At 35.0% G+C, this 25,794-nt stretch overlaps 1 protein-coding gene across 2 annotated transcripts in view; it reads right to left on the bottom strand.

The window, feature by feature from the left end:
* The window catches only part of LOC129754460 (hyccin), a 122,323-nt gene that overhangs the window by 8,621 nt on the left and 87,908 nt on the right, over positions 1–25,794 (bottom strand). The window contains exon 6 of one of the 2 annotated variants that reach the window (XM_055750556.1): positions 22,716–23,300. The exons of the other annotated variant lie outside the window; for it this stretch is intronic. Coding sequence (XP_055606531.1) covers positions 22,716–23,300 — 585 coding nt within the window. The remainder of the gene's footprint in view (positions 1–22,715; positions 23,301–25,794) is intronic. 2 annotated transcript variants of the gene reach the window in all.

Raw genomic sequence — 25,794 nt, 5'->3', positions numbered from 1 at the left:
TCAAGATTTCAAAATCAGATTCACATTCAGAACCCAGATTCAGATTCAGCATTAGATTGAGAAGTCGTGTTAAGACCAAAGACTGTGGATTCAGTTTCAGGATTAAGATCATGAAGTCATATTAACCCAAACCTAGATTCAGGTTTAGAAATTAAGAAATTAAAAATGGTCAAAATTAAAGTTCAAATTTTTTATTCAGAATTCAAATTTTGGAATCAGATTAACATTTCAGATTCAAACTTCAGGTTCAAATTTATGAGTTGTCATTCATATCACTATCCTTTTCTTTTAAACCATTTTTAGCAAGGTTAAGCTTTAAAAAAGTATCACTCTAGGCTTCTTGCCAACGCCAGCCATCAATATTGTATTTGGTTTCATTTATCTAGTTGTAAAATGAACAAAAAAAAATGAACTCTTTAAATACCAGTTCGCTTTGCCCTTAAAAAACGTACTGGGCATCGCTTTTTGGCTTTCTTACAGAAAGGCATAGGGAACGGTCAGTTGGGGATATCATTAATTAAGGGTCCAAGACCCCACTTTATAGGTACCAATCGACTCAGCTCGACGAGTTACGATGATGTCCGGAAATTTGTATGTTTCATAAAAACGTTCTTAACACATTAACTCCTATTCTAGGTTTCACGATTTTGATGAATTTAGTATCAAAAAATTGCATTTTTTTTCCTGTAGGACTTATTTCAAAACCAAAAAAAAACAAAATTGTTTAAAATTTTTCTATTCCATAGAACATATCATGCTTACGTTGGCTCCAAAAAAGGTAGCCATTTGCTCAGCAGCAGTAGCCAGCAATCGCTAAATTAATTACAAAGGCGATCAAAAATTTGACAAAAATTTCATAAAACAGCAGAGAATCGATCCCACGCCATCTAGCATGAGAGTCTAGGAGGTTAACCCCTTGACCACTAGTGAGCGTCGAGATATGTGGCTCTCAAACTTTAACAGTTTGAATTATTTGGATTATAAATGAACTCGTTGAATATAAGTTCGTTTATCCTCCAAAAAACGTACTGGGCACCTTTTTGGCTTTCTTACAGAAAGGCATAGCGAACGGTCAGTTGGGGATATCATTAATTAAGAATCCAAGACCCCACTTTATAGGTACCAATCGACTCAGCTCGACGAGTTACGATGATGTCCGTCAATTTGTATGTTCCATAAAAACGTTCTTAACACATTAACTCCTATTCTAGGTTTCACGATTTTGATGAATTTAGTATCAAAAAATTGGATTTTTTTTCCTGTAGGACCTATCTCAAAACCAAAAAAAAAACAAAATTGTTTAAAATTTGTCTATTCCATAGTAAATATCATGCTTATGTCGGCTCCAAAAAAGGTAGCCATTTGCTCAGCAGCAGTAGCCAGCAATCGCTAAATTCATTACGGAGGCGATCGAAAATTTGACAAAAAGATCATCGAACAAGCATGCTAACCACTTGACCATAAGTGAACGATAGGGATTAAGTAGTTCAAACTGAAAGAGTTGGAAACATTTTGATGGTAAAACTCAATCACACTTAGGCCGTTGTCTTTTGGCCGGTTTGCCGTTTGTCGTTATCACAGCAAAACTGCAATGATACGTTCTGGCTCTTTTTCTACCGCCATGCAGCAAATGGCGATTCTGGACAAGGCAACAAAAACAACAGCTTTCCTTTCAGATCGGTGATAGGGGGTTAAGAGGAAGTATAGAAATATGTAAGTTCAAAAACTAAGACAGTTCCGCATACGCAATTACTAATTGTGGTTGACTGATTCGAAAACTTTTTGGAACTTCAGTTTTTCATCCAACCGTTTCGAAGAATCAGTATTTAATCAGTATCCAATAACACTTCAAACTCTGAATTCTGATTCAAAATTTAAGTTCATATAAAGAACTTGGATTCGGAAATTACTTCTAGAATTCATATTTGTTATCTTATTTTGATCGCCGCTGGGATATATTCTTATCTAAGTTTGTGGCATATCGGCAAATTGAAAATCTAATTAGAGAGCAATTATGATAGACATGAAAATTGATAGGTGGAAAGGTCAAAGCTAGAGCGCTTTGGGTAGAAGAAACGAATAGATGGTGAAACTGTGAGCTTAGGGCATTGTTTTTTATCGACAGCATGAAACTACTTGTGTGATTCTTTACCGCGCACCTGCTGGCTGTTTGTAGTAAGTGACGAAGAAGCCACATTGCTACCCACAACCAGCCCAGATGGGTCGAACACATGATATTGCGTCCGACCGGGCAAAAAATCACACAAGCAGCGCTCACAAGTGCTGTTTTGATTGCTGAACCAATGCTCTCTAATTAGATTTTCAATTTGCCGATATGCCACAAACTTAGATAAGAATATATCCCAGCGGCGATCAAAATAAGATAACAAAATCAAATGGCTAAAAAAGAAGGGGGGAAATGGGAAAACAAATACCAACACGATTCAACACGAGGCACTTGGCGAAAAAGTAAGGCAGCGGATGGATAATATGCGAAAAACAATAAGTAGCAACCATCTGATGTACCTGAACAAGTAGCACGCATCGATAGAATTGGTTCAGCAATCAAAACAGCACTTGTGAGCGCTGCTTGTGTGATTTTTTGCCCGGTCGGACGCAATATCATGTGTTCGACCCATCTGGGCTGGTTGTGGGTAGCAATGTGGCTTCTTCGTCACTTACTACAAACAGCCAGCAGGTGCGCGGTAAAGAATCACACAAGTAGTTTCATGCTGTCGATAAAAAACAATGCCCTAAGCTCACAGTTTCACCATCTATTCGTTTCTTCTACCCAAAGCGCTCTAGCTTTGACCTTTCCACCTATCAATTTTCATGTCTATCATAATTGCTCTCTAATTAGATTTTCAATTTGCCGATATGCCACAAACTTAGATAAGGAGAATTCATATTTAAAATATAAGATTAAGAAAATTAAGATTTCATGCACAGAATTCGGAATTCGAGTTGAGATTCCAAAGCTCTGAAAACAAATTCAAATTTAAACTTTATATGGGAATTTCAGTTCAAAACTCTTATTACGTATTAAAATTCAAAGATCAGATTCGAAATTAAGATCCAAATTCAGAACTCAGATCCAGAGTTTATCATTATCATTGGAAACTATCATTGGAAAGTATTCTAGAGCAAATCCAGTTCAAATTATTGTCTAAATACTCATACTCATGATGTTATAATTTTTTTTATTAGGTTAAACTTTTTTAATAAAGATATGTTTGATGTTCTTATCATTTATCAATTTAACAAACCTATGACCAGCAGCACGAGAGTTCGGAGTGCTACCACAACTCCACGATTATCCGATACCAGATTTTTCAGATTCAGAAACCAATTTGAGAATATCAAACAAGCTCAGAATTCAGATTCAGAATTCGAATTCAGACTCATAACATACGTAGTTTAGACTCAAGTTGTGAAATGAGGATCCGGATTTCAGAACCTTAATGCATTATGCAGATTCAAAACTCATATTCGTATTGCAGCAATGTTAAAAAATAATTCAATTCCAGTTCATATTTAACCGGCAACATAAACTCTCAGTGTAGATAGCCGATGAGGTTGACGGACACTCATTTGTGCACTCACGTAACTCAATGAAAATGTAAACAAACTGGACCGTCCAATTGTGTTCGAGCTATTGTCGCGCAACTCGAGAGAAGGTAAGTTCCGCTGCTGTCCTGGGGCACATCTTCTTACATCCGCACTAGGCGGTAGGCCGGTAGGCGAGGATGGAGTCAATCATCCGGTTAGCATGTCCCGCTACGAGGTGGAACCGTCCGAATTTTGTATTGGAATTTTGTCTCGCTGGAACCAGGACACCAATATCCGCATATAAGTTACCACAGGTCTAGCCCTAGCCAATCTCGATCAAGATGACCTGAACCGTTTCAATGGAGCAGAAGCCCGATGCGGACGTCATTTTGGTCTTTTTGGTAGGTATACTAAAGTTTAAATTTTTAGTTCCATCTCAATCAATCATCTTTACTTATTTTTAGACTACTAACATCAGGCCCCTGACCATCTGAAGCAAAATGCTTCAAAACCGTGGAATTGCTCAAGGGATCTTTGGTAACAGATGACAGTGCAATCGGAAAATGGGTGGGAGGACTCGCCACGGATTTGTGTTCCTCATCGGACCGTGAGTGCGTTCCAAGAAGGTCCACAGCAGTCTAAGACGAATCCATGGAAGCGAGGAGACAAATTGTTGCCACTAACGAAGCTGGTCAGGAAGTGGATCCGTGAGCACGTAAGTCAATTTATTTTGTTATTATTCAGGTTCAGAATTTCAATTCTGCATTAACGCATAGAGGATCAAGCACGAGATACACTATCGCCGCGACTCTGCTACACTAAGAAGCACAAATCGAATGATTTAATTTAAAAATTAAAATTTTGTTCGACAAAACTAGAACCAACCCCCCAAATTTTGATGTTTATCGCCAAGATTTTTTTTCGAGGTTCTTAATGTGTTAAGACAAATTTAGATTCAGAGTTAAAATTCAGGACTCAGTACGTGGATTCAGTTTCAGTTAAGAGAATCAGAATTTTGAATTCAGATTGAGAATAATGATATGCCATCACGATTCAGTAAAGTTTGAAGACTGACTATAAGTTCAGACTCACAATTTTTATCCCAAATTCAGATCAAAACTGCAGATCAAATTTCGACTTATAGTTCAGATTCAGGATTCAGATTTAGGATTCCGATTCTAATTGAGAAGTGATTGAAAACTCAGTACATAATTTGAATTCAAAATTAGATGTAAACTCAGGATTTAAATTTGAATTTCTGATTTTAGATTTAGCATATTCAAGTTTTCGAAACAGATTGAAATTTCGAAATCTGATTCACAAATCAGATTGAATTTAAATGCACTATACTTTGTTTTGCTGAAGCATTTTCCATTCTTAGAGGATAATTTTTTTTTGATTCTAGCGATACATAACTACAGCACATGGCACCAATTCAATGCATTGCACAGTGGTGCAGAACATCAATCTAGCTGTACGAAATTAATAGCGCCCAGGGATGAAGAGATAGACATTTGATGTCTTCAGCAACATTGTTCAGTTTTACAAGGAGCATATTCTTATATCAAAATTTTTGCCGAGGGGTCCACCGATAGCGAGATAAAAATGCTAACTTTTTTGTTTTTCAAATTAGGGCTTTGATGTCTTGGACAAAGTTGTTTATCTGATCAAAATACATAAGTTTGTTGAATATGTCAAAGTCCTGTCACATCATCCTCAGGAGTTACAGTCAAAGTAAAAAAAATCTCTTGAAAAAACAGTTTTTTGAACCTGACATGTTGTAGATTGGATAAAATGGTTCGCTATCTTTGAAACAAAGTTGTAACATGCCACGATCTACAATTGTCTCATACATTATGACGGGTTTAGAAGTTGCTGAAGCTCTATAGAAAGCATTTAGTGTATTTTATTGGCAATTTTGGGAGGCTCGTCCATCGAAAAGTGCACATTTTCGCAACATCCCCTTTTTTGTGATTATTTTTAATGATAAGCGAAACCATTTCCATTTGAAATTAGCGCGGAAATCGGTGGAACTAGTAGAGATTTGAATGGTTGAAAATAAAAATTTTATGTAAAAATTACCTATTTTACGTATAGAAAAAACGTTAAAACATTTAATTTATTATTAAAGTGTTGCAATTTTCTTTTTTATATTTAGTTTTATTAAAAGACATTTAAATTCGATTTTTCAAATCATTTAAACCCCAAAAAAATGAATGGAACTTATCTGTTAAATTTGGTAGAGCACTAAATTAGTATTTGAATAATAGAATTTTGCCATTACAATATAACGGCTTCAACTGGTTCCAAGTAACTGTATCCAAGTAACCAATCTTACAAGCAATTCGCTTTTGTCTTTTCGTTGAGTCGTAAGTTTTAATTGAATTTAAATGCCTTTTAATAAAACAAAATATATAAAAGAAAACTGCAACATTTTATTAATCAATTAAATTTTTTAACGTTTTTTCCATAAGAAAAATAGTTAATTTTTACATGAAATGTGTATTTTCAATCATTCAAATTTCTACTAGTTCCACCGATTTCCGCGTTTATTTCAGATGGAAATGGTTCCGCTTATCATTAAAAATAATCACAAAAAAGGGGATGTTGCGAAAATGTGCACTTTTTGATGTACGAGCCTTCCAAAATTGCCAATAAAATACACTAATTGCTTTCTATAGAGCTTCAGCAACTTCTAAACCCGTCATAATGTATGAGACAATTGTAGATCGTGGCATGTTACAACTTTGTTTCAAAGATAGCGAACCATTTTATCCAATCTACAACATGTCAGGTTCAAAAAACTGTTTTTTCAAGAGATTTTTTTTACTTTGACTGTAACTCCTGAGGATGATGTGACAGGACTTTGACATATTCAACAAACTTATGTATTTTGATCAGATAAACAACTTTGTCCAAGACATCAAAGCCCTAATTTGAAAAACAAAAAAGTTAGCATTTTTATCTCGCTATCGGTGGACCCCTCGGCAAAAATTTTGATATAAGAATATGCTCCTTGTAAAACTTTACAATGTTGCTGAAGACATCAAATGTCTATCTCTTCATCCCTGGGCGCTATTAATTTCGTACAGCTAGATTGATGTTCTGCACCACTGTGCATTGGAAGATTCCTATTTAGAAATTTCTAGCAACAACATTAAGGATTACCCTTCCATATTTGAACCCAATATTTAAATCATCTGATTGAAAATTCAGAATAAAATCAAACAAAAATCCAGATTCAAATTTCAGTTCAGAATTGAAATATAAATTCATATTCAATGTTCAGTTTACGAATCAGATTCTGATTTGCATTCAAATTTTATAGTTCAGATTAAGAAGACAAATTACGATTCATATGCGGATTTGGATCCTGTTCAAGATTTAGAATCTCAATTCAGATTTTGAATTCAGTTTCGTAAATTGTTTTTCGGCATATCGGTGAAATGTATATTCTTGGAGAAAGAATATCAGAAATGAAATTTTATGAAGATGGATAGAAGAGTGAGAAGAAAATTTGACAGATGTTGAAAAGAGCGAAAGAGCATTTTTGCGAGGAAAACTTATTAACGTACACCATACTTTACCCCGCAACATTTCATTATTTAGGAGAAGTAGTACCGGGATAGAGGTGGCACTACCTTAACCTATACAATGAAATCTGGTTGGTCCGAAGTCTACATGTGGTGAACACGTATACCCCGGACGGGCAAAATATGGCGTACGTTAAGCTCCAGAAAGCTTCCCTATTGCGCGCAATGGTTCCATCGATGCGCTAGCCGTCTTGATATTTCGTTATCACGGCATGAATGCACTGTATGAGTGCTAATCATTAGGGTCAACGGTCCAATTTGGCTAAGCCCGATTTATTTTTGAACCATTGATTTAATTTTGATTTTTTTTTTAAAGCCAATTATTTTGATTTTTTAAGATAAGTTAACCACCGTTAATTAAGTTTTGTAAATTGTTTTTCGGCATATCGGTGAAATGTATATTCTTGGAGAAAGAATATCAGAAATCTCACTCTTCTATCCATCTTCATAAAATTTCATTTCTGATATTCTTTCTCCAAGAATATACATTTCACCGATATGCCGAATAACAATTTACAAAACTTAATTAACGGTGGTTAACTTATCTTAAAAAATCAAAATAATTGGCTTTAAAAAAAAAAATCAAAATTAAATCAATGCACAATGGGGAAAAAAGTGTACAAACCGCGAAGAAATTCAATATCTTTCGTGCTACATGACCCAAATCTATGAAAATATACTTTTCTTTTGTAAAAATTTCCGGAAAATCGATTGGACATAGTTTCAAACGCCGTACAAGCTTACGAACGGAGATATAGTGCCTTTTTAACCCCTTATTCCCCTATATTTTGTAAACATTCCAGAAAAACACTGATTCGAACCAGAGAATTTTGAATGAAAACAGACCTATCGTGTGTAATTTTTTCTGAGGAATCGAATGAAGGCTGTTCTGGCCTCCGCACGCTTCAGAAAATGGAGTTATGGCTGTTTTTACCCTCAATTCCCCTATATTTTTCAATTATTTCAGAAAAAAACTTATTCAAACTTGAAAATTTTGAACCAAATGGGTTGTATTTTGTGTGATTTTTTCCGAGAAATCGAATGAATGCTGTTTGAGCCCCCGCACGCTTTGGAAAATGGAGTTATGGCTGTTTTACCCTAAATTCCCCTCAATTTTTCAAATTGTTAAGAAGAAGCATGTTCGGACTTGAAAATTTTGAATCTTTTGGGACGTATCTTGTGTAATTTTTTCCGAGAAATTCAATAAAGGCTGTTTGAGCCACCGCACGCTTCGGAAAATGAAGTTATGGCTGTTTTTACCCTCAATTCCCCTACATTTTTCAATAATTTAAGAAAAAAGCATGTTCGGACTTGAAAAATTTGAACCAAATGGAATGAATCCTATGTGATTTTTTCCTAGGAATCCAACGAAGCCTATTTGAGCCACCGCACGGATTAGGAACAGGAGCTATGGCTGTTTTACCCTCAAATGCCCAACATTTTTGATATAGCTCAGAAAAAGCATGTTGAGACCAGATAATTATGAACCAAAAGTAAAGTATTTTGTGGAGTTTTTCCCGAGGAATCGAATGAAGGCTGTTTGAGCCGCCGCACGCTTCGGAAAATGAAGTTATGGCTGTTTTACCTACAATTCCCCTACATTTTCAAATTGTTAAGAAAACGCATGTTCGGACTTGAAAATTTTGAATCTTTTGGGACGTATCTTGTGTGATTTTTTCCGAGCAATCCAATGGAGCTTGTTTGAGCAACCGCATGCTTTGGAAATTGGAGTTTTGGCTGTTTTTACCCTCAATTCCCCTACAGTTTTCAATGGTTTAAGAAAAAATCATGTTCGGACTTTAAAACTTTGAACCAAATGGAACCTGATAAGGTGTGATTTTTTTCGGGGAATGCAACGAAGCCTATTTGACACACCACACACATCGGAAACAGGAGTTATGGCTGTTTTACCCTCAATTCCCTTTCATTTTTTCAAAAAGTTCAGAAAAACCATGATCGGACTTGAAAATTTTGAGCTAAACGAGACTTATCTTATGCAATTTTTTCCGAGGAATCCAATGGAGCCTGTTTGAGCCACCGCACGCTTTGAAATAGTGAGTTATGGCTGTTTTACCCTCAATTCCCCTACATTTTTCTGAAATCATTGAAAAATGTAGGAGAATCGAGGGTAAAAACAGCCATAACTCACTATTTTAAAGCGTGCGGTGGCTCAAACAGTCTTCATTGGATTCCTCGAAAAAAATTGCATAAGATAAGTCTCGTTTAGTTCAAAATTTTCAAGTCCGATCATGGTTTTTCTGAACTTTTTGAAAAAATGAAAGGGAATTGAGGGTAAAACAGCCATAACTCCTGTTTCCGATGTGTGCGGTGTGTCAAATAGGCTTCGTTGCATTCCCCGAAAAAAATCACACATGATACGTTCCATTTGGTTCAAAATTTTCGAGTCCGAACATGCTTTTTCTGAGCAATTTGAAAAATGTAGGGAAATTGAGGGTAAAACAGCAATAACTTCTGTTTCCAATCCGTGCGGTGGCTCAAACAGCCTTCATTCGATTCCTCGGGAAAAACTCCACAAAATACTTTACTTTTGGTTCATAATTATCTGGTCTCAACATGCTTTTTCTGAGCTATTTCAAAAATGTTGGGCATTTGAGGGTAAAACAGCCATAGCTCCTGTTCCTAATCCGTGCGGTGGCTCAAATAGGCTTCGTTGGATTCCTCAGAAAAAATCACATAGGATTTATTCCATTTGGTTCAAATTTTTCAAGTCCGAACATGCTTTTTTCTTAAATTATTGAAAAATGTAGGGGAATTGAGGGTAAAAACAGCCATAACTTCATTTTCCGAAGCGTGCGGTGGCTCAAACAGCCTTTATTGGATTCCTCGGAAAAAATTACACAAGATACGTCCCAAAAGATTCAAAATTTTCAAGTCCGAACATGCTTTTCCTTAACAATTTGAAAAATTGAGGGGAATTTAGGGTAAAACAGCCATAACTCCATTTTCCAAAGCGTGCGGGGGCTCAAACAGCATTCATTCGATTTTTCGGAAAAAATCACACAAAATACAACCCATTTGGTTCAAAATTTTTAAGTTCGAATAAGCTTTTTTCTGAAATAATTGAAAAATATAGGGGAATTGAGGGTAAAAACAGCCATAACTCCATTTTCTGAAGCGTGCGGAGGCCAGAACAGCCTTCATTCGATTCCTCAGAAAAAATTACACACGATAGGTCTGTTTTCATTCAAAATTCTCTGGTTCGAATCAGTGTTTTTCTGGAATGTTTACAAAATATAGGGGAATAAGGGGTTAAAAAGGCACTATATCTCCTTTCGTAAGCTTGTACGGCGTTTGAAACTATGTCCAATCAATTCTCCGTAAATTTTCACAAAAGGAAAGTATATTTTCATAGATTTTGGTCATGTAGCACGAAAGATGTTGAATTTCTTCGCGGTTTGTACACTTTTTTCCCCATTGTGCAATGGTTCAAAAATAAATCGGGCTTAGCCAAATTGGACCGTTGACCCTAATGATTAGCACTCATACAGTGCATTCATGCCGTGATAACGAAATATCAAGACGGCTAGCGCATCGATGGAACCATTGCGCGCAATAGGGAAGCTTTCTGGAGCTTAACGTACGCCATATTTTGCCCGTCCGGGGTATACGTGTTCACCACATGTAGACTTCGGACCAACCAGATTTCATTGTATAGGTTAAGGTAGTGCCACCTCTATCCCGGTACTACTTCTCCTAAATAATGAAATGTTGCGGGGTAAAGTATGGTGTACGTTAATAAGTTTTCCTCGCAAAAATGCTCTTTCGCTCTTTTCAACATCTGTCAAATTTTCTTCTCACTCTTCTATCCATCTTCATAAAATTTCATTTCTGATATTCTTTCTCCAAGAATATACATTTCACCGATATGCCGAAAAACAATTTACAAAACTTAATTAACGGTGGTTAACTTATCTTAAAGAATTCAGTTTCAGGGTCAGTATTTAAATTCAGAACCAGCGTTGTGATTCAGAATTCAGAACCAGAATTAAATTTCATAGTTCAGATTCCGAATTGAAGAACAGAATTGAGAACCAGATTCAGGTTTGGACCTGAATTTAGATTCAGAATTAAACTCAGGATTCAGATTTTCATTCAATTTTAGTTTTGCAAATCGGAATTTCGATTCAATGTTTGTATTCAGAATTAATATATGACATCACGATTCAGTTTTGCTTAAAGACTATTATTCCAGATACAGAAAATTTATTCGGAACTCAGATAAAAAATCCTAAATCAGAATCCAATTTCGAAGCCAGTTCGGATTTAGGATTCAGGCAGAGTTCAGATTGAGAAGTCATTTAAAGCTCAGTAATAAGAATTCAAAATTAGATGCAGATTCAGAATTCAGATTTTGAATTCTACATCTTGTTCAGATTGAAAATTTAGAACAAAATGAAACAAAAACCATTCAGATTTTAAAATTGCTTTTTAGATAGATATAGATGTAATTTTGTTCGAATAACAAATTGATATGAAATTTCGATTGAGATTCGGCAGTTAGACTCAAAATTGAGATTCAGAATAAGGATTCTGATTTGTTTTTTTTTTTTATTTTAATCTTTTTGCTATCTAAATTGCGTTCTGTTCAATTTTAAAAATGTTTGAAAAATCGGTATTCATAAAGATTTTGAAATCAGAATTCAGATTACAAATCTAAATTCATATTAAGAACTTGGTCTCAGAAATTGCTTCATAGAAACACTGTTATGGCAACTTACGATTCTCTGTCATGAATTTCTTTTCTCTTTGTTAATTTTTCAATGCAGCAAATGGTGTCCACGGGGCTTGTCCTCTGCCATCAACCTGAGTTTAAAATAGCAACAGCCTTCCAATAAGAATTTTCCGAAACTGAATTATTCTGCTTTGACAGGGAATATTTTTGGAGCTTATTTTTTTAATCCATCTATTTTTTCCTATTTTAAAGTCCAGCATAATTTATGATATACTAGCTTCAATATTGCCTAAAAAAATCAATAACGTTTGAAGACTAGACTAAAGCCTTTTTCTTGTCCTTCAACATAAAATTCAAAATAAACCCAACGACTTTTTCCAGTACCGATACAGTTTTCTTGGAGAAAAACTATATCACAAAACGGAAATGGGTCATTTTAGTATTATCTTTGTAAGCAGCTGTCTAAAATATATTTTGTATCCTGAGAGGATACATTTTGTTAAATTTTTCTCGAAAATATAGTTCAATTTTTGAAACAAGATCATAATTCAGAGTCAGATTTCGAATTTAGATCTAAATTCAGACTCACCTGACTAGATTCAAATACAGAGTTCAAATCGAAATTTCAGTTTTGAAATTTGAATGAGCAATTTGAAATTAAAGTTTTAATTCAAAATTCATTTTCAGATTCAAAATTCAAATTCTGAATTTGGATAGTGTATTTAAAATTCTGCATTAAAAAAAGTGCACAGTATTGTTTTAATAGCTAACGTCCCCACTTACCCCGGTGTACCTTATAGAACTTAGATTCAATATTCAGATTCAAATAAAAATTTCGAATTCAAAATTTTTATTTTGGTTTCAGATGAGTGTTGAATTCAGAATCATATGTCCATTTAGGAGTAATGATATAAATATTCATATAACTATCTCCCTCCCAATGAGCCAATTCTTTTTACTAAATATATGGATGAGGTTTAAAAAAAATGGATCATCCTAGAACTAGGTGCCACAGCCAGCCATCAAAAATGTAATTGTTTCAATTTATGCAGTTGTAAAAAAACTGCTAAATAATGACAAAATTCAAACATACGACCATCAGCGCGAGAACCAAGAGCGCTACCACGATGCCACTTTAGGACTTGGATTAACGGAAGAACTTACCTGTTCTAATACCAGTCTTTCCATTCATAAAATGAATTATTTAAAAGTCAGTCCCCTTATCCTCCAAAAAACGTACTGGCCACCTTTTTGGCTTTCTTACAGAAAGGCATAGCGAACGGTCAGTTGGGGATATCATTAATTAAGGGTCCAAGACCCCACTTTATAGGTACCAATCGACTCAGCTCGACGAGTTACGATGATGTCCGTCAATTTGTATGTTCCATAAAAACGTTCTTAACACATTAACTCCTATTCTAGGTTTCACGATTTTGATGAATTTAGTATCAAAAAAATGCAATTTTTTTCCTGTAGGACTTATTTCAAAACCAAAAAAAAAACAAAATTGTTTAAAATTTTTCTATTCCATAGAACATATCATGCTTACGTTGGCTCCAAAAAAGGTAGCCATTTGCTCAGCAGCAGTAGCCAGCAATCGCTAAATTAATTACAAAGGCGATCAAAAATTTGACAAAAATTTCATAAAACAGCAGAGAATCGATCCCACGCCATCTAGCATGAGAGTTTAGGAGGTTAACCCCTTGACCACTAGTGAGCGTCGAGATATGTGGCTCTCAAACTTTAACAGTTTGAATTATTTGGATTATAAATGAACTCGTTGAATATAAGTTCGTTTATTCTCCAAAAAACGTACTGGGCACCTTTTTGCCTTTCTTTCAGAAAGGTATAGTTATCGGTCGATTTGGGAAATCATTAATTATGAGTCTTAGATATACCTTTATAGGTACCTATCGAATCAGCTCGACGAGTTCAGACGGTGTCAGTGTATTTGTGTGTGCTGGTGTGATTTTTTGTAAACTTTGTCAACACGTTTTTGCGAAACTGGGAAGTACAATAAAAATAATTTTTGTCTTAAAAAATTTGATTTTTTTCCCTCTTCAATGTATTAAAGAAAGAAAAAGAAACAAAATAGTTTGAAAATTTTTTTTCATAGTAATTATCATCAAATCATCACTCCAAAAAACGTTTCAATTTGGCTTGCTAGCCACAACCAGCAATCACTAAAATGAAGATTATCGTGTATATGACGTCATATACACGATGGGCGCGTTCGCTACACGCTATTCGCTACGCGATGGGCGCACTCCACTCCCACTCATGATGTCTTCATGACGTCAAAACAAGCGGTAGAAAAGGGAGTTTATCTTAACAATTTTAACTTTTTTACCAACTCAGTGATAACCAAACCGGTCGCAAAAATTTAGAAGCCGATGCTTCAACACCACATTGTAATAATATGGAGTTTCATAAAGGGGTACATCCCCAAACTTGTTATATCAAACCGATGGGTGTAGGGTTCAACACAGCATTTTTCTGCAGCGATGGCTGGCTTCGATACGTCGAAGCAAGCGTGAATCTGTTAGATAATTTTGTAGTAAGTTTGAAAAAGGGCGAACGCACCAAATGTAAACAAATATAGCGTAACATTTCATAAGGGCGAAACTATCAGTTAGCTCGAAAAAAAACGCTTTTGAAACTTCGGAACATCTAATCAAATCCTATTTCAAAAATCGACGCTATCTATTGGCCCTACCCGGATAAAAAAAATCCCATTTTAAATAGGCGTAATTTCGCGTTCAAAAGAAAATGCATCAACAAAAAGTTTCACCCAATTTAATTTTATCAACTGTTTTAAAGTTTAAAGTGATTTTTTGTACAGACGTGTTAATTTCAAAATGTTGAATTCCCTGGACTTTAAAGTATTTCTGATTTTAAACTTAACTAAAAAAAATCGGGTCCAATAGTGAGTTTCAGAATTCAGATTAAAATACACAAATTCAGATGCAATCCAGCGCTAGACGATTTTCAAAACAAATTTACAAAACCTACATAATGGACAAAAATGTCAAAATAGTCAATTACTACAAAAATGACAATTGTTTAATTTTTCTTAAATTACAAAGTGTATCAAATTTACATAATTGATAAAATTGATAAAAATTACAAAATAGACAACATTTACAAACTTTAATCAAGTTTTAACAAGCCTGACATATTTCGCAAATATGGGAAAAATTGACAAAAATTGACCAAAATTGACCAATTTTGAATGGATTGACATAAATCATAACATTTACAAAATTGACAAAACTGGATAGATAAAATGAATATAAATCATAAAACTGAAAAAGTTTTCAAAATATGCAAAATTGACAGAATCAATATAGAAAAAAATTAAACAAATTTACCAAACTGACATAATTTACAAACATTTCAAAATAGTCTATAATTACAAAAATGACATGATTGTTAAAATCATCAAAAATTACAAATTGGACCAAACTTGCATAGTTGACAAAATTGAAAAAAAATGACAACATTCACAAACTTGATAAAATTTACAAACCTGACAAATTTTGCAAATATGGCAAAAAATGTGCCCTTTTCAAAAATCGACCTTACGTTGCGAATCATTCGTTGGCATACCCACACCCAAAATAATCCGCACGTCGTGGCTACGTGAAAAACTACATAATTTTTATCCAATTGATTTTCACGTAGTTTCGATCAATATAATAGGTGAACGCACCTCAATAAGAATTTGTACCTAATGAAATTCAGCTACAACTTACGTGAATTTCAAGTGAGTTCCATACGATCTGAAGATGAAGAATACATTAAATAAATTTAGTTCGGAATTAAAATTGGGGTTGATTTAGTTAAGGCCTTTTTCTCAGTTGGTTTTAATAAAATAAATGCAAGTTTTTTCACTTTAATTTATTTTCACTATTTTCTTCAAAACAAAACACAACCACTATCACTGCACTTCTTTCTACTGCACTTACTAGCTGATAAAAATAAATTAGATTTCCGTTAGCTCTTGCGGCCCAGTTTACTAAGGTTTCCAAAATCCTGAAATAGAAAAAAAACTGAAATAATTAGAAATGATAAATAACTCACCGTTTACGCTGCGTCCTGGCATTCGTTCCAGCACACACGATGTGCCTTCCTTCTCGATGTGCCGGAACTTCTCTTATCGTACCACTTTTCGACCTGAGGGGAAAATATATTTTTTGTCAGCGGGGATTAATTTTCTTGTTTTGCTTAGACTTACCCTTTTCTTTCGACCTACATGGTCGTAAAAATTTCAGCTTCAGTACGTTGATAAGGTTCCGAAAAAAAAACATGGAATAACAGAAAAAACGTCCAACCAAATTTTCACAACTTACGGCGTGTTCGTAAATTGATTTGTTCTATCGAAGTGATTTTTTCTATCGATGCTGGCGTTCGTTAATTAAACAAACTGTATGCAAAAGCATTGGAAAGTGATTTGACATCTACCAAACAAATCGATGCATCACCCAAACAAATCAGTTTACGAACACGCCGTTAAACAACAATGATTGATGCCAGCTCTTTTTCTTATAAGAATTTACAACCAAACGTTTAAGAAAATTCCACAATTGATTTCAGAAGCCATTCCCTTAGACTTTACGTGAAATTCATGCGGAAAAAAATGTGTTACTCCAGATTCACGTAGAATCGATGGGATGCATCAAAAGCTTAGTTTACGTGAAAAATCCCGTATTAATAATTTCTAAATTATTTTGGGTGCAGAATCCCATTATTTTCTTCCAATAAGATTCTATATTCCCTACCCAGAATGAGAGCAGCAGTGGTATAATTTTTTTCAAAAGGGCGTGCGGCCAAATGTTAACAATCAAATTGTCAGCTGGGTGAAAAAGTACCGTTTGAAGACTTACATTTTAAACCTAATTACTTTCAACGCGATTTTCTCGAAACAGCTTTCGTCCTTTACAAAAATGAATCAACATAGAAATCAAAGTTTTTAGCATACCTATCAGGGGCATTCTTTCTTGTATACTAGTAAGAATGCCCCTGAAAGGTATGCTAAAATAATTTATACCACTGCTGCTCTCATGCTGGTTAGGGAAAATAGAATCTTATTGGAAATAAAATAATGTGATACTAGGATCAACTGATCTAGCAGTAGCATGTATATTGTAAAGTTAAAGTCAAAAATCAAAAATAAATATTTTAAATATTGTCGAGTATAAGTTTTTGCATCATTCAATTTCACTTGCCGTTCTAAATGTTCTAAATTTTGACAAAACTACCCAAGTGGACAAAATGGACAAAATATACAAAATTTTCAAAATCTACAAAATTCACAAAATTTACAAAATTTACAAAATTTACAAAATTTATAAAATTGACAAAATTGACAAAACTAATAGAATTGACGAAATTGACAAAAATGATAAAATAGACATAATTGACAATATTGAAAATATTGACATTTCAAAGTTGACAAAATGTTTAATATCTATTGTTAAATCGATAGATTATTGTATTCTACATTGAAGCATCGTATTTTAGTTTAGCAGTTGAAAATTTATTTAATTTTTTTTCCATTTATTCGCTTCCTTTTCTTGAGAGGTTGAATTATTTGAAACACATGGTTAGGAATCTTTTTTAAAAATTATACCCTTCATTTTTAGACCTCTTCTATTTTATAAATATAAGATCATAACGTCATAGAAACGGGATCATACAAGATATCCCAGAATTCAATCATTCAAAATTTTTCAATTAGTTTACAATTATGTTATTATTTATGTGAAAATTATAATTATTTCAAAATACCTTCATCCTTTAAAAAATTTAGAATCCTAATTTCTTCAATTCATTTAGGATTTACTACGTTCGAAATACTTTAATCATTACTCAGAATTTATAAATCGATCATTTTATTATTTTGTGTCATGTGTATCCAAATATAATTTTTAGACTGTGAGAAAGGCTACAATCCACTGTAAAGTGTATTAAATCGGGTTTTTTATATTGAGTTTAGTAATTTTTGCTATCGATTTTCTTTAATCATAATCTTTTTTATATATTAATAATATATAATTCAGAAATAAGGAATCCATTATTGTGTCATTTATTTCCAAAGATAATTGACACTCTGTAAGAAAGCCTCCAATCCACTGATAAGTGTATTAAATCGGGTTTTTTATATTGAGTTTAGTAATTTTTTGCTATCGATTTTCTTTAATCATAATCTTTTTTATATATTAAAAATATATAATTCAGAAATAAGGAATCCATTATTGTGTCATTTATTTCCAAAGATAATTGACACTCTGTAAGAAAGCCTCCAATCCACTGATAAGTGTATTAAATCGGGTTTTTTATTTTGATTTTAGATTTTTGCGTTTGAATAATTTAATCATAATTGTATGATTCAGAGGTAAGGAATCTATCATTTATCTTCTCTATTCTGTTGTATGTCTCCAAATATAACTTACACTCTGTAAGAATGTGCTATTAGTTGATAATTTATGAATTATGTCTCTTTTTCACAGAAATATCATAAAATTTTGTTGGTATTTTTCTTAAAACACTCTGTTTTGATCGGTATTATCAAGAAGAATGAACGATCCCCAGTGGTTAAAATCCAAATGACCTTATAAAAAACAAGATAGGTATATCGATAAGATTTAAGAAATGTTTTGTGCCAAACAACTTCCATTTAAAAACATCAAAATTGACAACTGAGGGAACATAACTTCTGCTTATTTCGAATGAAGCAGTACGGATGTTGGACAACATAGTTTATTGAGCTGATGCTTTAGATCTCTCGATAAATGACGTCATACTCTTGCGGCGTATTAGGAAAATTGCTTTGAAGAAAGCTCATTTGAGTCCTCCTGGGTTGCCAGGTGCCCTGATTTGTCTGTAAAACACAGACTTTTGACCAGTCGTCCAGACATTGCTCAGACACAGATTTTGCCCTGGGTTTTGCTCAGAGTACACAAATTTTTCAGACTTCCAAATTGTTTATACAAATCAATATTAATGTAACATATACATATATGTATGATCTATAGGTGCCAAATTATACTAGAAATCTCGCTTGTATGCGTTGGTATTTCAACGATCATTCATTAAAACTTTTTGTTTAAGTAAGATCGACGTGTATTAATAAGATTAGCACGTGGTACACGTGTGTTTTTATATCTTCCTAAACTCGAAAACAAATTAATACGAGAACACCCCCTGGTCATACGCATCGCGTAACCTTTGTTTGGTGGGCTTCGCTTGTGCACAGACATCCACAGACTTTTTTCAAGAAATGCCCTGATTTTTTATCTTAAACACCTGGCATCCCTGTTTGAGGCCCTCAGAGCCAAAGGGGTATAAGAACAAAAATGATCAATTTTCATTTTTCAAACTATGAGCGGTGATTTTTTCACATTTTTTTTTTAAATTTTATTTACATACTTCAACGTTAAAAGATTTATGGAAATTGAAATAACACATCCACTTGAAAGCGTGTTTTCTTGAAATAAGTTTTTACGCACTTATAACCCTTTGTCTTCAAGGGTTCCAAAACAAGCTTGTTGATCATATCAATGATTTGTTGTATCGTTATATTTATAATTTTATTGTATTTACCAACTTTATTATTGTTCAAATGTGAATAAAAAAAACACATGTATAAATCTTTTCTTTGTGCCATTCATAAGTCAACTTCACTAGCGCTATCGATGTAATCATGTTGTATATGTTGTCAATCGACACGACGACAATTGATAAACATCCCAAAATGAAAAAATCTAAATTTGGGTATTTTTACATTCAATCAAATATAGTGACGAATTCGGATCAAAAAAGGTGATAAAATCGGGGGCAGACATAATCGGTGCGTGACAAAATCGGAGATTCACTGTATTGGAAGTTTGGCAGCTTGTAACTTCATTCGGATGCATCCAAGTAAAAAAAATCTTCGGGAAACCTCAATGAATTCTTGATTATGGACGCACTCTGAAAGCCCAGGAAAAAAATTCCTAATCAGGGCTATATATATACAGCTATCTCTCTTGTTTCTCAACCGATTTTTGTAGTTTTGGAAACATCGAAATGTAAATCAAATATGTTTCTCAGACATTATTCGTCTACAACAAACATGCTTTGGAAAAAAGACTGTAGATAGATCAGCTACGGAATGCTCAAAACAAAATTCACTTAGTGTCTAAGAAAGCTGAAGATAGAAGGAATATGTTGCACACAAGGATATTTTTTTGTAATTTTTAAGAAATTTAAGAAAATTGTAAAAAAAGTGGTGTAAAAACCGTACTTTTCAATTAATGATCCGTCAAAGCTGTTAAAGTCACACCAGATAAATTTTGAAAGGGGACATCTTTAGATTTCCAAAAAACGAAACACAGAACTTTTGACGAGTTTTAAAAAGTAGCTGTTTTTCGAACTTTTTGTCAATTAGCAATTTTTTAGATTTTCTTGCACTTAAACTCATCTTTGCACTGAGTTTTGAGTGAATTTACGTGAGATTTTAGCAAAAAAAAAATATTTTCCCCATAAAGGCAATTTCATTACTTTACACAAATATGATAAATATAAAACTAAAAATAATTTTTTTATTAGACTTTGAATAACGGAAAACTGAAGCGTTGTTGCTGAATATTGTCTGAGAAACATATTTGAGTTATATTACGAGGTCCTGTAAATGTAGGGGAAAGTCGGATAAGACGGACACCCAAAGATAGAATCGCAATAGAAAATTAGATATTACTATTTTCATCGCAGTTTTCGTGCAGATGGGCAGTTTAGGTTGTTTGCTCATTTACCACTGGAATTAGTAAATTTCCTCAATAAGACCGTTTTTATAGTCATCTAAAAAATGCTTGGAAATCACACTTTTCAAAAATGGTCGGGTAAAACGGACACTGTTCAGAAAAGGTACATTTTGCCGCAAAAATTGCTGTAAATGTAGATATTTTTGTGAGTTAAGTATAAGAAAACGTTTTTAAACCAAAATGGAACCAACTGGTCCGAGTCCAGAAGCGAAACAGTGTGGTTTCGGAATTCCGTATTTAATAGGCGCTTTCTTCACGGGAGATCCTGTTTTTACAGTTTTTATGGCCTATTCGAAATGTTGAGTGCTTTTCAACCGACAATTTGCCAAGGTCTTCTGAGGGCATATGGAGGATCAAACCGATGAAAAAAATGAATGATGACTATACCTGGAGAAACTTGTGTCCGTTTAAGTCGTCATTGAGGTGTCCGTCTTACCCGCCTTAGCAACTTTTTTTTCAAAACATTTGATGTTTAAGCCCTTTGACCGAAACTCGCTGATTTTCCTCCAGATGGTTAAGGACAAGCCTAATAAACACTCTTCCTTTGAAAACGGTTGACATTTTCGAAATTTTTGCGAGTTATGAACTATTTTATGAGGAGAGAAAATTACATCAAATAATGGATCCTCAAAGTTTTTGTTCGTTTTGTTTACTATTATGCGACCTTGCTTGCCATAAATAAACAAAGGGTCTCGAAAGTGTTGATACACTTAGGCGAACATATTCATATCATTAGATTAGTGCCAAACATTGAAATTCTCGAAATATTGAAAGTGTCCGTCTTACCCAACTTTCCCCTAAATGTAAATTTTGTAAAAATCGGTTGGGAAACAAGAGAGATTTATTGATTTTAGTCAAATTGACACTCCAGGGACTGTTACTGGTAAAATTTTTTGACATGGATTGAGTTCATCGACTCAACTATGGACAAGTACGGTCATTACAACGATTTCTTCTGCCAATATCCCAAACAAATCACCCACGTCGAACGAAAATTGCCCGAACGCTCTCAAATTGCCCCCAATAAAAACAAATTTCATGAACCTGCAAAAATCCTTAATATGATTGAAAACTGACAAAAGAATGGAGATATTCAAAATTGCAATGAAACAAAACTCACATCGCATGATTTTCCATTTTCCACAACGTCATGATGAACTAACGCTTTTTTTTTTTCTTAAACTGAACTGCCGAAAAACAGTTCCAAAGACATACGAAAATATCTTCTGATGTTGAGAGGGGGATGAACTAGAAACATCAACAAACTTACTATGTAGAAGCAACATCGATTCTATCTTGCACAGCCACCTAAATAAGTGTCTGATGGAGAGAAGGTTGGATGGACGGAGGGTAGGAACAAGGAAATTGCAGGGGAAAATTGGGGACATCGAGATGACACCGACGAAAAAAATAAATGTCCAAATGAACAAAATAATTGCAATATACATAGATAGGTACCCTGAGGTTCGCCATACCTGCCGCGCCGTCGGCTATCGGGTGACATTTGCGAAGGATGGTTGGATGGTTCGTTCCTTTCAAATTCTGCGGGATGTGTCATTTATATTAGCCCCCTCCTGGATTTAGGTGGGTGTGGGTGGATGTTTTTTCTTGCCTCTTTCGATGTTTTGATTTTGGTTGATGTTTTTATTTTTTTTTGCGTTGCTGGATTTCCAAAACTGCTCTCCGCCGATGCGTAATAATAGAGTAATGTGGGAAAGCCTGAATGGAGCGCGCCTTTTGTTCCGCGTTTCGATGAATGGTACTGTTACAAATGCGTGTATGATGCTGCGATGTTGTTTACCGGTTGATTGCGTATTGCGTGAATGAAGAAACGTGGATGAGTGGGCGTCGTCGTCGTCTATGTTTTGCCGGCAGATTTTGAATATGTAGTAGATACATAATCTCGAGAGATTTTTGGTTGCGGGTAATGGATTGTACGCTTCAATATGTATTTACGTTTTCTGAGAACGTCAAGCGATGAACTGTTATGTGTTTTATTTTCATTAAATTTTAATTAGCACTTAATTGACAAGCTCTCTCTCTGTATTGCTATTTTTGCTGTATTTCAGTAAAGGCCAGGTATGGTTGAGGGTTGAATGAGGTGAATTGTGGCAGGACGACCGTTCACAATCAAAGCCTGTAGCTCCTCGTCCGAATCCTGCAGACTGTCGAGTTCCTCGTAGAGCCTGGCTCCGGCACTGACTCGCATCTCGGACCGGTGCACCGGAGATTGATTTTTGCTGGTGAGAAACTTCTTGCGTCGCAACGAAGCCGGCGATATGCTGCTGTTTCCACTAGCCTCATTACCATCCTTAGTTTGGCCAAGCAGCTTATGTTTTGGCGATTCCATGGGGCTGGAATTCTTCGAAGATCCCGACTTCTTGGGAGATTCCTCCTCGATGCTGGGCTGTTTGGGAGCCGCATTGCCACCGGCAGCATTGGTATTGCTCTTCCAGCTCCAATTTTTCCACTTTCGGGATTCCTTTTTCTTCGGGCCACCTTCCTCTCCGGGGATTCCGTTGGATGTGATGATTAAAACCCCTGGGCCGCCGCCGCCTCCCCCCGACGGTGACAGATCCTGGTCCTCGATGGCCGCCAGCTTGTTCATCATCTCCTGCTGCGTCGACGGCAGACTATTGACAAACTCTACTTCCAGATCATCTAATCACGAATATACACAGGCGATATCGAAAAAAAACGAAACAAAAAAAACATTCGAGGGAGGAATAAACATGTGAATAGAAAGTATGGTTCATCTAAGTTTGTTTTTTTTTTTTCAATGTATCAACAAACTGCCAACAACAATAACGCGTAGCGTCAGTGAGGCTCAAGTAAACAAAAAAAAAAGGCTCAAAAGGAACGGCATCTTCTAAAAACAACATTAAACGGTGATTAAAATCAATTGATAAGAATTAAAAAAATGCAATAAATAACACACGCATAGCTGAAGAAACAACGTTTTCGCAAATAATAAATTGAATGTAAAAAAAAATAACACAAATATTATCGACAGCCAGGTGAAGGTGAGGTGGTGGTACGGTGCAAAATGCTTCTTGCTTCGCTGCATGGGGAACGATATGATTACCAAGAAGATGGTTAAATTTATTTTTTAAATATTTTAAGCTAGTTATTTACTTCATTTTCGTACAAATGTTCACAGATTTTTAACTGTATCTAAAAATATATCAACAACTTGTATAAGTAATCGTAGCTTCGTTTAGAGCGTTTGGTAAATTTTTCACTTTCATTTTTAATGTTGATCAGGTTTATCCGAAGGTTCAAACTGAAATACAGAGTTCTTATACCTTATTGGAATTTATCTTATCATTATAAGTGAGTCAAGTTTTCAACATTATTTGTTTAAACTTTTGACGCAAGGTGCCTTGCATGACTCATTTTGACAATTAAAGAATATTTTTTAAACATTAGGTGGTCTGTAAGATATTCTGTATCTCAATCAAAAATGGTGAATAAGGGGAAATGATAGCTCATACGACTGTATTCTTCAAAATTCTATTAATTACTGGTAACGATTCCAAACCGAAGACTCTTCCATTTCTCACTTATCATCTAACTAATGATCTCTCTCATCATCTCTCCACCATCTCTCTCACCATCTCTCTCACCATCTCTCTCACAATCTCTCTCACCATCTTTCTCATCATCTCTCTCATCATCTCTCCATCAACTCTCAACATCATCTCCCAACACTCACTCATCATCACTCACCAACATCTCTCCATCAACTCTCTCACAACATCACACACATCAACATCACACAACACAACTCACTCACATCTCACTCATCATCTCTCTCATCATCACTCTACATCTCACTCATCATCTCTCAACATCATCACTCTCATCATCTCACTCACATCATCTCTCACAACATCTCTCATCATCATCCTCTCATCAACTCTCATCATCTCTCTCATCATCTCTCTCATCATCTCTCTCATCATCTCTCTCATCATCTCTCTCATCATCTCTCTCATCATCTCTCACATCATCTCTCTCATCATCTCTCTCATCATCATCTCTCTCATCATCTCTCTCATCATCTCTCTCATCATCTCTCTCATCATCTCTCTCATCATCTCTCTCATCATCTCTCTCATCATCTCTCTCATCATCTCTCTCATCATCTCTCTCATCATCTCTCTCATCATCTCTCTCATCATCTCTCTCATCATCTCTCTCATCATCTCTCTCATCATCTCTCTCATCATCTCTCTCATCATCTCTCTCATCATCTCTCTCATCATCTCTCTCATCATCTCTCTCATCATCTCTCTCATCATCTCTCTCATCATCTCTCTCATCATCTCTCTCATCATCTCTCTCATCATCTCTCTCATCATCTCTCTCATCATCTCTCTCATCATCTCTCTCATCATCTCTCTCATCATCTCTCTCATCATCTCTCTCATCATCTCTCTCATCATCTCTCTCATCATCTCTTTCATCATTTCTCTCATCATCTCTCTCATCATCTCTCTCATCATCTCTCTCATCATCTCTCTCATCATCTCTCTCATCATCTCTCTCATCATCTCTCTCATCAACTCTTTCATCATCTCTCTCATCATCTCTCTCATCATCTCTCTCATCATCTCTCTCATCATCTCTCTCATCATCTCTCTAATCATCTCTCTCATCATCTCTCTCATCATCTCTCTCATCATCTCTCTCATCATCTCTCTCATCATCTCTCTCATCATCTCTCTCATCATCTCTCTCATCATCTCTCTCATCATCTCTCTCATCATCTCTCTCATCATCTCTCTCATCATCTCTCTCATCATCTCTCTCATCATCTCTCTCATCATCTCTCTCATCATCTCTCTCATCATCTCTCTCATCATCTCTCTCATCATCTCTCTCATCATCTCTCTCATCATCTCTCTCATCATCTCTCTCATCATCTCTCTCATCATCTCTCTCATCATCTCTCTCATCATCTCTCTCATCATCTCTCTCATCATCTCTCTCATCATCTCTCTCATCATCTCTCTCATCATCTCTCTCATCATCTCTCTCATCATCTCTCTCATCATCTCTCTCATCATCTCTTTCATCATCTCTCTCATCATCTCTCTCATCATCTCTCTCATCATCTCTCTCATCATCTCTCTCATCATCTCTCTCATCA

This window comes from Uranotaenia lowii, chromosome 3 (genome assembly GCF_029784155.1).
Source record: "Uranotaenia lowii strain MFRU-FL chromosome 3, ASM2978415v1, whole genome shotgun sequence".
Taxonomy (NCBI): domain Eukaryota; kingdom Metazoa; phylum Arthropoda; class Insecta; order Diptera; family Culicidae; genus Uranotaenia; species Uranotaenia lowii.
The sequence above is the reverse complement of the archived record's forward strand: the minus strand, read 5'-3'. Positions and strand labels throughout refer to the sequence as shown.